This window comes from Lepidochelys olivacea (genome assembly GCF_965140295.1).
Source record: "Lepidochelys olivacea isolate rLepOli2 genome assembly, chromosome: 24".
In the NCBI taxonomy this organism is placed as follows: Eukaryota; Metazoa; Chordata; order Testudines; family Cheloniidae; genus Lepidochelys; species Lepidochelys olivacea.
In genome coordinates, this window is record NC_140434.1 from 1,912,246 (window position 1) to 1,928,509 (window position 16,264).

Consider the following 16,264-nt stretch of genomic DNA (forward strand, 5'->3'; position numbering starts at 1 on the left):
TGTTTCCTCCTGTCCAGCATTCCTTCCGTCCACCGTTCTGTACCATCTATCCAGGCTAGAATATCTCGTGCCAGACAGATCTCTTTTCTCTTTGCCTGTCTGTCCCTACATTCCCCATGCACCTCTATCCAGCCGTCTAGACTGCGGGGGCAGGGGCTGTTTCTCTGCGTCTCTGCAGGCCCTCGCACAACGGCCGAGAGCCTCGAGTTAGTTCGGTGCCTAACTCCCAATGGATCCCTTTGAGAATATGGGTGGGGCCCTAATCTCAGTCATGGCTCCCAGGGGCACCTGTACCTGTAACAACAACACACCTGGGCCTAGGCTGTGTCCAGGCTCTCGGGAGGGAGCTGGGCTGGGAGGTGACTCCCAAGGTGAAGGCCGACCTGCGGCTGGATGGGCGGCGCTCTGGGGTCTGGGGAGGGTCTGTGTGTCTGGGGGAATTCCCAGCGCTCTTCATCGGGGTCCCGTGGGTCACTGAGGGCAGCCCCCCGGGCTATCCTGCCTCACTGGTGCCCCTGGCTTCTTGCCCCGGCGGGAACCTGCCTGCATTGCAGACCACACCGGAGCCTTGGCACCCGCCTGCTGCAGCCCAGCTGGGCTAAGCCGGGGGCAGGGAGCTGGGTGAGGCGGGGAACAGGGAGAAGGGGCCCGGGCACGTCCAGGACAGGGCATACTGGGGGCAGCCACATGAGTGGGCGGGGCTACGGGGACAGAGGGGGCGTGGCCTCCCCCGCCACACCCAGCCCCCCTCTCCCCGGGGCAGTGGGGCGGGCGGCGGGGCTGGGCTCCGGTCCGCTATATAACAACCGCCCTCGGGCGGCTCCCGCACCCCAGCCCCGCGCCGCCTTCGCTCTCGCAGCCCGCTCCGTCGTCTTGGGTGAGTCCGGTTCGGTCCTCTCCTCCCGCCCCGGACCGGGCGGGGGGCGTGGGGCTCCCCTCCCTGCCCGCAGCTGAGCCCCACACCCCAGGGTCCGGGTCCGGACCCGTTCCCTGGGGCTCTGGACCCCCGCAGCTCCGGGAGCTCCGCGCCCGCCGGGCTTGCCCGATCCGCCGCTGCGGGCAGCCCGAATCCGGCTCCGCTCCGCGCCGGGCGCCTCGCAAAGCCACAAGCGGCTGCGGCCCGGGGTCTGCGCCCCGCCGGCCCGGCTCGGTGCAGAGGGAGGAAATCTCCGCCAGAGCCGGGCGGGGCCGGGCGACTCCCAGTCTGCGGCCAAGTCACTTACGCAACAGCCCGTCGCCTCGGGTCTGGTTTTCCTGGAAGACCTGGCGACCGCCTGTGGAAACGGGGAGAAAGGACCCGCCCCCGCTTTATACCGAGACTCGCTGTACAAGTGGGTGCCCCGTTGCGTGGAAAGAGGCTGGGGGGGGGGCTGCAAGAATCCCCTCTGCCCCCTGCTGGGCCTCGGGGCTGCCGGAAAATGACGGGGGGCAGACGGGTGGGGCAGGTTGGTCCCCCATGGAAGGAAGGACACAGACCCGAGACCAAATTCGGCCCTTGGTCGCCCTCCTTTGGTCTCTCTGGTTGTGCCATAGAGCCCCTCACCCTGGGGTCTGGTCACCTACAGTCTCTGCTGTGAGCCCCTGGAGCCTTTCCTCTCCATCCGGCATCTGACCTTCCCCCGGCTCTGGGCTGAGCTCACCCCGGGGCTAACGCACCAGTGGGGAGGGGGTGGCGTTGGGGTGAGACACAACGACAAGAGAACCTAACCAGCTGTCTCACCCAATGCCCACGGAGGAGCTTGGGAATCTGTCTGCTGAATTCAGTGCCTAGCGGACCAAGGCCAAGATCTGTGTAAATTTGAGACAATCCCTCAATCTGGACATTCACTCTGTGCAGGTCCCTTCCCCCAGGCCTGCTGTCTGTTGGCTCCCTCCCCGGGCACTGAAGGGCATAAATTCCTCTCCCTCCATTTTCTGGGAATGCTAAATTTATGCCGCTCTCCTGAGAGATGCTGGGCGGGAAGCCAGGTGAAAGAGCCCCCGGTGCCTTGGAGTGCTTCCTGGATGGGGAGCAGAATCCTTTGGGGCTGAGTTAGGGGGAGTTCCTCAAACTTCCCAGCTCCTTGGGCTTGCCCGCTTGTCCTGTTCATTCGGGCTTGTCTCTGCCCCCCAGGGCACGGATTCCGGGGATGGCTTTACTCTTCCAGTTCTAGTGCTTCTGTTTCCAGAATGGGTCCTCTGTTCCCCTGTGGCTCCGTGTCCTGGCCTCACTCACCAACTGTCTTCTCCCCTCAGATCTACCCACCACAGACCTGCAGAGATGGCATGCCCTCTGGACCAGGCCATCGGGCTCTTGGTTTGCACTTTCCACAAGTACTCGGAAAAGGAAGGGGACAAGAACACGCTGAGCAAGAAGGAGCTGAAAGAGCTAATCAAGAAGGAGTTGACCCTCGGGGCGGTGAGTGTGGCTGGAGATGGGGGTCACAGGTGTTTTAGGATTTGCAAGTTGGACTTGGTGAAAATCAGCCCCCAGAAAAAGACATCCTCTGTTATCGTCGTAAGCACATTAGTGACCTAGGCCAGCTCCCTGACTGCAGCTGGTTCTGCTGTGAGTGAAGGAGACGAGTTAGGTTTGGCTGCATTACATTAGTGCAGAGAGGCCCCGGCCAGAGCTGTACAAACGGGAGAGCCCCTGCCCACAAATGCTTACAACCTAAATAGACAAAGCGTAAGAGGGGTGAGAGGCGGGAAGTGAGCTGCGCAAAGTTGCAGAGCTGGGACCAGACCCTGCGTCCCCACGTCCCATTCCAGAGCCCTTACCCACAGCCCATCCTGGAGATCTTTGCAGCTCTCTGTGAAGGCAGAAATACTGCAGCCTGGGGCCAGAGCCACCTCTTGTTCCACCCCCTCTGCATCACTGTGGCAGCTACAAAGCTGGCAAATCTCCTCAGGTAAGAATTCCCCAGGATAGTCTGCTCCTTCACCACCCGCTCCGGGGACGAGCAGGGTGAAGAGGGGTGTGTGGGGGCAGAGTGCCCCCTAGGAGCCATAGGTAACTGCCCCCAGGATCGGAGCTCTCAGGGCTGCCTGCTCGGTGACACCCAAAGTTGTTTGGGCGTCTTTTGCACTTTACACAGCAAAAAAAAACACGTGAAGAAACTATGTGGGGTCCCAAGTCACCACCAGCCCCCTTCCCCCCGCCCCAGCACCTGCATGCTAAACCAAACCATCAAACTCTCTCCTCTCATAGCAGTGATTGTGGGCTGGGAAAGGAGGCTTCTGGGAAATGTTAAACCCTGCACCAATGACCACCCCCGCCCCCCCCATTGCACCTGGCCCTTGGAACCCAAACCTTCCCCTCCATGGGTTGAGTGGCTTCTGTGCTTTCCTCTGGCTCTAGAAACTGAACGATGCTGAAATTGTTGGGCTCATGGAGGATCTGGACCGGAACAAGGACCAGGAAGTCAACTTCCAGGAGTACCTCACTTTCCTGGGTGCCCTGTCCATGATTTACAACGATGCTTTGAAGGGATATAAGAAGTAGACAGGCCGAAGCAGCAGGCCCAGCATGCTGGGGAATGGGCCCCGATAGGTCACGGCGTATCCAATAAAATTTTGTTTTGTACGATTGTTGCTGGGGTCTGTTTTTGTAAAGCTCAATAAATGTTGTTGGATTTTGAGAGGGTTTCAGGAGCTGGGCTCCAGGCGGGGCTGGGACAAACGGAACGAGCCAAATGAACGAGGTGTGGAGGGTTTATCGGTTTAGTGGGTGAGGGCGGAAAGTCCGGAGAGGGGGATGAGCACCAGGGAGATGCTGCATCACTTCACCTGACTGGGAGGGGTCTGTGTCTCGCATACTCCAAGTCAGGGAGAGAAAGGGCTTGTCTAGACTGGCAATCTGGGGTGGGAATCCACCCCGAGCGAGCCCGGTGCAGACTAGGGGCAGCGAGCGAGGACTAGACCAGCTGCGCTAACAAACTGTTCACACGCAGCAGCTGGGCGCTCACAGACACTCTGACTGTGGCAGGCTACATTCACGCCCTGCCTCGGTGTGGTCTGATGGCTCACACGCCCTGAGCCTCAGAACGAGCTGGTGTCCACAGCCGGGCCTGGGAGACGCAGGGGCCTTTCTGGGGTGGGTCAATCAGAGCTGCCCCGCCCTTTTGGCCAAGGACAGGGAGATGCCGACCCAGCCTTCTGCCTCGCCGCAGCGCTCAGGTGAGCCGTGGGAGCGGCGGGGGGGGCTGCCGCTGTGTCACCATGGCAACACCTGCGTGGCAGGGCTTGGCTCACACGCCTGGGGCCTTGTCCGCGTGTGTCAGGTGAGGGGAAGAGCTAGCTGCCGTCTCAGCAGGAGTCTCCCAGCCAGAGAGAAATCCAGCACCATCCCAGGGCGAGAAAAGCCACCGGGGGCCGTTGACAAATCTGCCTTTAAAGGGGCCCTGCGCCCCCTTGGCCCTAGGGTCATGACTGCGCAGGATGCGGTCCCATCCTGGGCAGATCTGGGTGTCACGCTGGCAATGCTTGGCCCCAGCGGGCTCTTCAAACAAAGGAGTGACTCGTTCCTCCCTGGAATGCCGTGGTGACAGGCGACGCCTGCTACCATGATGGTACATGGCACTCGCGTAGAGCGAATGTCTGTCTAGTGCCATAAACTATTGATCTGCCTCCAGACACCCCCATCTAGCCAGTGAGCAATATTGTGTCTCCCCCCCCACACTGTAGCTCTCTGGGCCAATCCCCAGCGACCCCTAGGGCTGTGTATTTATCCAGCCCCTGTTGGCTGGGCTGGAGCTTTCTGTACTGGGCAGAGAGTAAACCTCGCAGAGGGAGGGGGGCGGTCCCAGCATAACGTCACTCGACCCAGGGCAGAGGAGTCATTACGAATAGGGATATTAGGGCTGCACAGCAAGGGAATGCTTCCTGCTTGTGAGATGGATGGTTCTTGTTTGTACGGCAGGAGAACCGACCAAACTCAGGGCCCCGTCAGGCCTGCTGATGTGTATGTAGGCCCAGTCCTGCCCCACAGAGCTTCCAGTGTAACGGACGAGACAGACGTGGGGTGGTGGAAAAGGAGATGGAGGTACAGAGACTCGAGCAAGGGGCAGAGCCAGGCGTAAAACCCAGGAGCCCCGTTTCCCACGCTGGACCAAGGGCTGCGGGACACGCTAGGGGGAATGCACCTGCTCCAGCCATCCAGTGGTTGACCTCGACTGTCTCTGACTGATCCCGCGCTGCAGCACCAGGCAGGTGAAAGCAGGCTGGAGCTGTGCTCGGACTCCCAGGCGAACAATGTAGCTTGGACGGGGCTCAGCTCCTGGCCGGAGATTCCAGGAGCACTCTAGGGTGTATTTCTTGTCAACTGCTGGAAATGACCCACCTTGATTATCACTACAAAAGGTTTTTTTTCTCTCCTGCTGGTAATAGCTCACCTTACCTGATCACTCTCATTAGAGTGTGTATCCTAACACCCATTGTTTCATGTTCTCTGTGTATATAAAATCTCCCTACTGTATTTGCCACTGAATGCATCCGATGAAGTGAGCTGTAGCCCACGAAAGCTTGTGCTCAAATAAATGGGTTAGTCTCTAAGGGGCCACACGTCCTCCTGTTCTTTTAACCAGGGGCACGCGTACCCCTGGCAGGGGCGTGGAACAATGTGTGCAGAGCAGGTGCTGAGAGCCACTGAACCAAACTGTAAACCCTGCATTTGATGGAAACCACTTCAAGCCAGGGGGTGTGGCAGCCCCCCCCCGTTCCAGCACCTATGACCCCTGGCGTACGCAGAGATCTTCCAGGGGGTACGTCACCTCAGCTAGAGACTCGCCTAGTTTTACAACAGGATACAGAAAAGCCCGAGCGAAGTCAGTACAAACTAACATTTCATACAGACAATGACTTGTTTAGACTGCTCTGGGTGCTATACACTGAAATGTAAGTACAAGATCTATAGTCCAATCGATTTATTTGATAATTAGATGGTAACAAGGAGGAAGTCAGCAGTTTGTCAGTACTAGTGAGCTATGACCCTCCTGTAATTTTATGTCTGATTTTGTAAGCAAGTTGTTTTCAAGTGAGGTGAAACTTGGGGGTACGCAGGACTGATCAGACTCTGAAAGGGGGACTGTCATCCGGAAAGGTTGAGCCGCTGGTGTAGATAACAGAACTCAGCAGCGGCACCTGGAGGACAAACCGGCTCACTACAGAGATGGCTGTCAAACTTTGCCAGGATGCACTTGCTCGATTGCCCCTTAGGAGTTAATTTTAACACCACAGGGGCTTCCCTGGAGCTCTTTGGGCCTGATCCTCTGCTCCACTGAAGTCAATGCAGCTGCTCTGGTTTACGCCAGCCAAGGGGCTAGCCTTTTGCCATTGTGGTCTGGCCGGAATAAGCGTGTTTGTGGTATTCAGGTTTCGGTTGCCCCGTGAAGAGAGTTACCAGACAAAAGGCACCAGAGCAAAGATGGCAAAGGTGACCGCTAAACATCTGGGGCCCGCTGCCCTGCTGGTGTAAATCAAGGCAGCTCTATTGGGGCAGCGAATTCTCAAGATCGCTGCGTGAATGCCCGGTTGCCATGCGAACCAGCCTTGTGCCAAGCCTTGCCAACATCTCAGGATGTGGTTAGGAGAAGGCCAGCATTGCCATGCTCAGATGCGCCACATAGCAATGAAAGCCAAGAGCACAACACGCATTCTTGCAGGACTGTCCTACTTGTGAGGGTATTGGCCCTGCTAAATGATCCCTGGAATCCCTCAGCCGAATATCCAGGACGGTGATCAAGCAGGTTCTCAGCCTCTCTCACCGCTCATTTTGCGCAGTTAGGGCTTCAGCAGTGACCCAAATGGGCCTCTCTGGTATTGTTGTTCCAGCGGGAAGCCTCCTTCGCTGACATCAGACCCAGGGGTTCCAGGCACTCAACGTTACCAATCAGCCAGCCAGGGTCAGAGATCCCAGAGTGACACGTTCAGCACACACCAGGGTTTGTTTGTTCTTTGAAATCGGCCAGCAGAGCCGATTGCTCACGTACCCGGCACCATGCACAGGGAAGAGCAGCGTGGTCAGACCAGCTAACCGGAGCAGGAATGCATGAAACACACTGACGCTAACTCAGGCCAGCGTGATAACTCGGGCGTTTAAGTGATGCACACATAGTACTCTCGGCTAGAGCCTCAGCTGAAATCCATGGAGCTCCCCCCAGCTGAAGAGCCGGGCCTCTGAAACAGGAGACTTGGCCCCAAAAGTGACAAGCACCACTGGGCCAGAGAGATAGAGCTAGGCTGTTGCTGAGGATCTGGTCCAGTAGCTCTGCTAACCCCAACCGGCATCCCATAAAATGTTACACTGTTGCCAAGTTTTGTGATATTTGGTGTTTTTCTTTTAAAGCAGCAGCTCCTGGAGTCCTGTGATTACATGAGAACCGTCTTCTTCTTCTAGCCCTAGTCCCAACTATATGGGAGTGGGTCTTCCGGCCCTTCTTTGCCATTCCAGTTGGTCTTGAAGTGGTCCCTCGTAAATTCTGTAGTTAATCACATTTTTTTATATGACATCCACCCATCTAGTTTTGGATCTTCCAACCCTTCTCTTACCCTCCACTTCTAAGTGTAACACCCTGTTTCCTATATGTTCTTCCACCCTTCTTGTCACAGGCCCAGACCATCGAAGCCTGGATTCCTGGAGCTTTTCTATAATTGGGGCCACCTTCCCCCTTCCCTGGATTCTTTTGCTCTGAACATGGTCCAGCCTTGTAACTCCAAGCATCCGTCTTAACATTTTCCTTTCGTGCTCTGTTCTTCTCTCTTCCTCAGTGCCCAGAGTTCAGAGCCACACCAAAGGCAGGCCTAATTACATGAGAACCTCAGCTTTAATTAAAAAGAAAGAGGTTTCTAGTCCTTATTGTTTCAGAGAAAAGCCTGAAAACATGACCCAAGTTCACCTGAAAGCTCAAAATCCAAAGGCACCCCCCCAAGATGTTTTTTAAAATCTCATGGTTTTGAAGCCAGTGCGATATTTTGGGTGCCTCATTCATGATTTTAAATGTTTTGGGTTGGCAATATTATAAACAAATTATCCATCCATCCTCCTGGATCCTTATCTATCTATCCGTCCGTCCTTCTTCCTGCAATCTCTCTCTCTCCCTCCATAGACACCCCGCGTCCATCCATCCATCTCCTCACCACCTGCAATATGTCCTTTCTCTGCAATAAATCAGCTACCCCAGCACAACCAGGACTCAGAAACGGCAGGCTCAGAGGGATACAGGCTTCGGGGGAGACATGCTTGCTGAAGTGGAGAGGGATTCCACGCTGCGGGCAGAGCACAGCTGCGTGGAGGATCGTACAGCCTGGCCCGTGTGTAAAAAAGCAGGCCGAATTATTGAAATTCATTAAACCCGGCCTGCTGCATTTAAAGAAGAGCAACAACCTGAAGTGCCACCAGGTGGCAGGCGGGAGACCGAGCTCCCTGTGTCTACAGGCATGTGTGGGGAGCGGGTTGTGTTAGCCGTGGGGTGTGTTTACGGGACAGGCTGCGAGATGGCAGCGAAGCTATGGACGGCGTGCGCTTGGCGTTTACCAGGTCGATGGAGATTCACATGCTCTTGTGTGTTAGGGCCGATGGGGGGACTGGTTTCTTTGCTCCAGGTCGCATCCCGTGTTGGGCCGGTGTAACCCTCTGAACCCTGCCGGTCTCCGAGTGGGGGCATGGCTTCTGGGCCCCCAGAAGAGGCACCGACAGCGTCCCAGAAGCTGGCGGGCTCCACGGCATTAGCCGGCAGGGTAAATGATTCTCCCTTGGTTCCGTGCGGCGGGGTGGCTCTGGGCTTTGCTTCCGCAGCCTCTCCAGGGAGCGGTCACCTGTGTCCTAATGCCCCACTCACGAAAATAGGCTGCAGCGTTGCCGGGTGCGTTGGCAGGGCCAAGCCAGATGCCGCCGGCCGGGAAAAATAATTAAAACCCACGGGAGGTGGAAGGAACTGACCTCTGGATCCCGGCACCTCAGTGGGGAGAGAAGCAAAGTACCCGAGGGATTGCCTAATGAGGGGAGATAAAGGAGCTAATTAAGGCCTCATTGTTTTTAGAAGCAGCAAGGTCCTGAAACCCCAAAAGGAGTCAATGCGTGTCAAGTGCTGGGTGCTGGGTAATTCCCTAGTGTAGACAAGGCCCAGGAGTGGGTGGATGATGGTCTATACATCCAAGCAGGAAGGAGAGAGAGGTGTTATAAATGATCAGCTGCCTCCTGAGCACCCCTTTGTGGCCTGGGGTGGCGCTGCAGGGCCCTGCCTCAGTTTCCCCTCGCTTGTGGGGATCTTCCAAAACTTCACCCAGCCTGTCTCATTTTAAAACATTCCCCTTCAGGAAGAGGATCAAATTTATTTAGTCCCTACAAACATTGGTCTTCCAGGCCCCTTCAAGCACCAGTTCCATGGTTTGAATAGTTCTCTCAGCATTGAAGCAGGAGACCCCCGCCCTCCTTCCTGGAGCTGGGTTATCATCCAAGCCCCCCTCAAGCCAGCTGTGGCTTCACGCCGGTCACACGCTCCGCATTCTCCCCACCTGGGGAGGTGAGCGAAGCTGGTCGCAGGTGGGCTGGGGCCCGTCTCCCCTGACTGCAGAGACACGTGGCAGGAGACAGCCCCTGCCTCAGAGAGCTCCCGGCCTAGGTGGACCAGGCAGACAAAGGAAGGATCATCCCATTTTACAGGTGGGGAACTAAGTGACTGGTCCAGGTCACGCAAGGGTCTGTGGCGGAGCGGGGCTTGAAGCCAGCTCTCCCGAGGCTTTGCCCACGAGCAGGTCTTTCTTCCCTTCCCATAGGTCCCTTCTCCCACTCACCCCTAGGATCCACAGCTCCCGGCGTTGCCTCTGTCCTGCCACGCTGCCCTCCACTGAAGGAGGATTTTCCTCGCCCCGCCCCTGGAATTCACCAGGAGGGCGCAAGACGCATCTGTGTAGCCATCTCGACTTGACTGCGTCCTCTCTTCTGTCGGTCCCTTGTCTCCCTAGGCTGTGAGCTCCCTGGGTGGGGGTCCTGCTTTCTTGGCTAGCAAACCACAGCCACTCTATAAACAGTAGCCATCTGACTGCCTGGCCTGCCCCGAGGGTTGCCAACTTTCTACTCACACAAAACCGAACACCTCTGCCCTGCCCCGCCCCCTCCTCTGAGACCCCTCCTGTGCCCCGCCCCTTCTCTGAGGCACCGCCCCTGCTCACTCCATCCCCTCCCTCCCCGTCGCTCGCTCTCCTCACCCTCACTCACTCGCTCATTGTCACCGGGCTGACTCGGGGCTGGGGTATTGGAGGGGGTGAGGGCTCCAGCTGTGAGTGAGGGCTCTGGGGTGGGGCCAGGGATGAGGAATTTGGGGTGCCAGAAATGAGGGGTTCAGGGTGTGGGAGGGAGCTCTGTGCTGAGGCAGGGGGTTGCAATGCGGGTGTGTGTGAGGGCTCTGTTTGGGGTTGCAGGCTCTGGGGTGGGGATGGGGATGGGCATGAGAGGTTTGAGGTGTGGGAGGAGGCTCCGGGCTGGGATTGAGGGGTTTGGAGGGCAGGAGGGGGATCAGGTCTGGGGCAGGGGGTTGGGGTGTGTGTGTGGGGGGGTCTCAGGGGTGCAGGCCTCAAGCAGCTCCTGAAAGCAGCCGGCATATCCCCTCTCCGGCTCCTACACGGAGGTGCGGCCAGGTGGCACTGTGTGCTGCCCCATCTTCAGGCACTGCTGCCGCAGTTCCCGGCCAATGGGAGCTGCAGTGGCAGCGCTTGGGGCGGGGGCAGCCTGTGGAGCCCCCTGGCTGCCCCTACGCCTAAGAGCTGGAGTGGGGACATGCCAGCCGCTTCCTGGGAGCCGCGTGGTGTGGAGGCTAGCACGGAGCCTGCCTGCCCTGTGGTGAGGCGCCACCAACCGGACAGTCATCAGCGCTGACCGGAGCCGCCAGGTTCTGTTTTCGACCTGCACCACAATGGCCATTTGCAAGCCAGGCGCCATGCCCGGCACCCCACGTCGATGATTCTTTGCCGTGGAGGCTGAGGGCTCCTCTTCCGGGCTGCTGCCGTCCGCTCTTGCTTTAGCTAGTTAGCTGAGATCCCAACCACAGCGTGCCTTCCTTTTGCCGCGCCTCGTGTCCTTACCCCGGGGAACTGAGCAAAGGGCGGTTTTGAGATCCGCTGGCAGATCCCGCTCCAGAGGGCACCGTGGTGTGCGCAGAGCCAACCGCACGGCAGATCTTCTCTTGCCAGCTGCACTGAGCCAACAGGCCCTGGCAAGGCCAGGGGTTGAAGAGGAGGGAGCAGGGAGAGGCTGGAGCCCGGGGCAGGCCTGGGTCCATAGCTCTCCTCCCTCATGCGTCTCATTTGGCCAGGCGGGATGCAAGTGGGCAGCAGCACAAGGTGCCGTGGTTTGAAATCGGCTCTTCTCTGATGCCGGCTGTGAGAGGAGAAGGGAACCTGCCCATCCTGAGGGCAGGGGTGGGGTCACAGTCACACGCTGGAGCGCCGCCTTGGGGGGACGTCCACGCGTGGTTTTTTCGGACACCCAGTAAACGTGCTGTGCACGTCATCCCACTGTTATGGAAATGCGAAAGGGAAGAGGACATCTTGCAGGGCAGGCTGGTGCCTGGTTGCCACATTAACTATTGCTGCTGTTATTAAAACAACGGAAGAGGGAAACCCCAAACCCTGAGACATGGGGAAATCACACGTGCTGAGAGGCAGCATGGGATAAGGCACTGGACGGGGAGTCAGGAGATTGGGGTAAACCCCATTTGTCATTTGTTACCATCAGCCGTGTCCTGCAGTCCACGTAAGGTCCGGTCTCCACCCAAAGGGTGTCAGACGTTAACCACTGTGGTCTGATTAAAGCAGTATCACTCCCTATGCGTCGGTGGGGTTACACTGGTACAACGGTGTTTATACTTCCTGGGAGGGAAGGGGAATCAGGCGCAGGCGCTCCCTGACTTACAGAATCGTTCAGTCCCGGAACGCCTTGCACAACTCGAATTTTGCGTCGGTCGGAAACGTATACCCGACCATTACGCAAAACACAACCAAACAAAAAACCCCCAACCACCTTCTATTGCTAGTTTACGGAACCTTTTCCATAAGTGCGGATACGTGTAGGTCGGGTCTCGCGTAACCTGGGGAGCATCTGTACACTGGTCAAAGCAGCCTTCATACTGGTGTAACTGCATCCACATTACAGGCGGTACCGGTCTATGTTGGTAAAAAAAAATCCACCCTCCCTGCCCCGCCCAAACTCACAGAGCTACATGGGTACAGAAAAGACGTGTCGATCAAGACTAAGGGCTTGTCTGCACTGGCAAGTTTTGTCACCGAAACCGGCCTTTTGGCGATGAAACAGCAAGAGCGTATGCACTGCAATGGGACTTTTGTCGCGAAAAACGTGCAGTTTTGGCGACAAAAAACTTCCACCCCACGAGAGACTTTTGTCTGTTCCCCCCCTTTATTGTCGACAAGGAGCCAGTGTAGACACTGCTTCCGCCAGTATCCCACAATGCCTGCCCTGGGTGCTCTGCTCAGAGTTTTGATCTCTGCTGCCCTGCAGGCATGCGCCCCTCCCCTTTCAAAGCTCCGGGAAGTATCTGTGTGCTGTTCCTTTGGGGAACAAACCAAGAGCAAATCATTGGCATGCTCCTGTTCTGCCCTGCGCTAGGGACACAGCAGCAGGCAGACAGCCGGTGAGGGGGAGCGGGACAGACTGCTGGGCTGCTTTGCCATTCCTCAGCAGGGAGAGCTCACGAAGCTACTCACGATTACTCACGATGCTGCTCGAGGCTGTGGGAGAACTCGGAGAGAATCCCAAGATGCGCAGCCATCAGCTCTTCCTTCCCACAACAAGGCACTCTGGGATACATACTCCCGGTGCATTGCTCACCCTGTCGATGACGGTGTCCCCAGTGTGGACATGATCTGTCGACAGAGGGAGCACGGGTGAACACCCTTTGGTGATTTTTGTTTTGTCGACTTTTGAGTGTCGACATAAGTTTTGTTAGCTTAACTTGGTAGTGTAGACAAGCCCTAAGAATCAAAGACAGGGAGCCGAGTTCTGCTGTTAATTACACTGATGTAAACCAGGAGTAACTTTGCTGCTGTGAAACTGCTGCTATGTGAGATCAGAACCAGGCCAGTGATGGGCCTGTATCAAACAAAGCCAGCGGTACTTAACCATGGGCTTTGCTGATCCAGGCCCCTAAGCACTCAGACAACGAATTCAAGTGTATTAGGCTCAGGGTTGTAAAACAAAGGTGTCTTGGGTTCATCCGTTTATCTCAGTTTATTGTTTGAAGGCATTAGGTGTGTCCCTCTCCGCTCATTAAGTCAAAAGGTTCCTAGAACTGGAGAAATTCAGACTTACTCATTTTATTAATTTACCTAATCTATTTGCTTGTATTTTGCAATAGACAGAACTGCAGTGATCAATTTTTAAATGATCTTAGTAGCCAAGGAAGGCACAAAAGGCTATTAGTCCTAAATCCAAACGAGTTTCCTTGTTACAGCCCAAGATGGTGTATTGAAACTGGATCCCCTGGAATGTGGCTCACTTGTTCTTTTACACCGAAACGAAGCTGAACTTAATCATTCATGTCAGTGGGTCACCAAAGTTATGGTGACTTCATTTCTATTAACAGTGAAAAGATCTGGATTCTTACTCTGGTTTATTAGGGAGACAGCATGGTCCAGAGGCCAATGCACTAGACTGGGACTGTTGTATTAATATAAATGGATACAGGGGTCTAAAGAACCAAAGATGTAAACGTGACCCTGAAACTGTCCAACCCTAAACAGCTTGAACCGAGGTTTGGGGTTTGGTATCCAGAGATGACACCTGCTGAATACCAGGGCACGCCCGCCAATAGGCATCTTTTAAACCTCATATTAAAGATACAGAAAAGAAGGAAAAACCTTTGAAATGTAAGGTATTAAGTGAGGCCTTTGTCTTCACAACATCCCTTGTTTTCTTTTTCCAGAATCTCAGTATAGATGCTTATGCAACTGTGACATTCCTAAGCCCTATATTCTGTGCTACAGGCCAGGAAGCCTGGAGGAATGGAACAAGCTATGTCTCTCCTCCAAATCATCTTTTTGGTTCTGGCTTTGTACAGCCCTTAGCATAATGGGGGCCTGGTCTCGGGCTGGGGATCCTCAGGGCTACTGCAATCCAAATAACTAATAATAATTTTTCCAATCGTGAACAATCTCCAGGAACCTGAGAGAAGCCCCCAAAAACTATAGGGAACTTAATGAAACAGAACCAGCCATAGCAAACAAGGCTATCACCTTTTCCATCATTACAACAGAAACAGTCAACCCCTCTTCCCATCTAGTCATAAAGGAAGAGAGGGTGGCCATGACCCCCTTGAAGCCGATTTGAGACCTCTGGAGGTTGAGAATTCATGATTTAGTCTATAGCATTACTGATAGACAGGTTTATACCATCAATAAAAACCTATCTACACAGGAAGTCAATTTAGCACGATTCTAGCAATGGCTTGGTTTTGGCGAGTGACTATAGACAGATGTTATAGAAAGAGAAGTGAGGTGTAGGGGAGCGAAAGCCCTTAATTAACCTTAATTGGGGAGGGTTCAGAAGAGAGACACAAGAATGATGTTTTTAGAAGACTGGGAAACCTGCTTGAAAGACTTGAGACGTCCAATCTGTTTAGTTTATCAAAACTAGGTTAAGAGGTGACTTGATCATGGTCTATAAGTATCTACCTAGGGAAAAGATGTCTGATACTAGAGGTCATTTTTGCTTTAGCAGACAAAAGCATAGCAAGATCCAATGGCTGGATGTTGAAGCTAGACAAATTCAAACAGGAAATAAGATGCAATTTCTTGACAGTGAGGGTAATGAACCATTGGGACATCTTCTAAAGAGACACGGTGGTTTCTCCATCACTTGAAGTCTCTAAATCACGACTGGAGATTCATAGATTCATAGATTCATAGATATTTAGGTCAGAAGGGGCCACTATGATCATCTAGTCTGACCTCCTGCACAACGCAGGCCACAGAACTTCACTCACCCACTCCTGCGAAAAAACCCTCTCACCTATGTCTGAGCTATTGAAGTCCTCAAATCGTGGTTTAAAGACTTCAAGGAGCAGAGAATCCTCCAGCAAGTGACCCGTGCCCCATGCTACAGAGGAAGGCGAAAAACCTCCAGGGCCTCTTCCAATCTGCCCTGGAGGAAAATTCCTTCCCGACCCCAAATATGGCGATCCGCTAAATCCTGAGCATATGGGCAAGATTCACCAGCCAGATACTACAGAAAATTCTTTCCTGGGTAACTCAGATCCCACCCCATCTAATATCCCATCACAGGCCATTGGGCCTATTTACCATGAATATTTAATTACCAAAACCATGTTATCCTATCATACCATCTCCTCCATAAATTTATCGAGTTTAATCTTAAAGCCAGATAGATCTTTTGCCCCCACTGCTTCCCTTGGAAGGCTATTCCAAAAATTCACTCCTCTGATGGTTAGAAACCTTCGTCTAATTTCAAGTCTAAACTTCCTGGTGGCCAGTTTATATCCATTTGTTTTTGTGTCCACATTGGTACTGAGCTTAAATAATTCCTCTCCCTCTCCGATATTTTTATCCCTCTGATATATTTATAGAGAGCAATCATATCTCCCCTCAGCCTTCTTTTGGTTAGGCTAAACAAGCCAAGCTCCTTGAGTCTCCTTTCATAAGACAAATTTTCCATTCCTCGGATCATCGTAGTAGCCCTTCTCTGTACCTGTTCCAGTTTGAATTCATCCTTCTTAAACATGGGAGACCAGAATTGCACACAGTATTCCAGATGAGGTCTCACCAGTGCCTTGTACAACGGTACTAAAATCTCCTTATCCCTAATGGAAATACCTCTCCTGATGCATCCCAAGACTGGATTAGCTTTTTTCATGGCCATATCACATTGGCGGCACATAGTCATCCTATGATCAACCAATACTCCAAGGTCCTTCTCCTCCTCCGTTACTTCTAATTGATGCGTCCCCAGCTTATAACTGAAATTCTTGTTATTAATCCCTAAATGCATAACCTTACACTTCTCACTATTAAATTTCATCCTATTACTATTACTCCAGTTTACAAGGTCATCCAGATCCTCCTGTAGAATATCCCTGTCCTTCTCTAAATTGGCAATACCTCCCAGCTTTGTATCATCCGCAAACTTTATTAGCAAACTCCCACTTTTTGTGCCGAGGTCAGTAATAAAAAGATTAAATAAGATTGGTCCCAAAACCGATCCTTGAGGAACTCCACTGGTAACCTCCTTCCAGCTTGACAGTTCACCTTTCAGTAGGAC

General features: G+C 54.2%; 1 protein-coding gene across 1 annotated transcript; it reads left to right on the plus strand.

Annotated features, from left to right (window-relative positions):
- Positions 1 to 740: 740 nt before the first annotated feature.
- Positions 741 to 3,565, plus strand: LOC311512269 (protein S100-A6). Its single transcript, XM_084613401.1, has 3 exons — positions 741 to 877; positions 2,236 to 2,398; positions 3,341 to 3,565. Exons 2-3 carry the CDS (start codon positions 2,261 to 2,263, stop codon positions 3,482 to 3,484), a joined length of 282 nt encoding a protein of 93 aa, XP_084469527.1. The 5' UTR covers positions 741 to 877; positions 2,236 to 2,260; the 3' UTR covers positions 3,485 to 3,565.
- Positions 3,566 to 16,264: the final 12,699 nt, after the last annotated feature.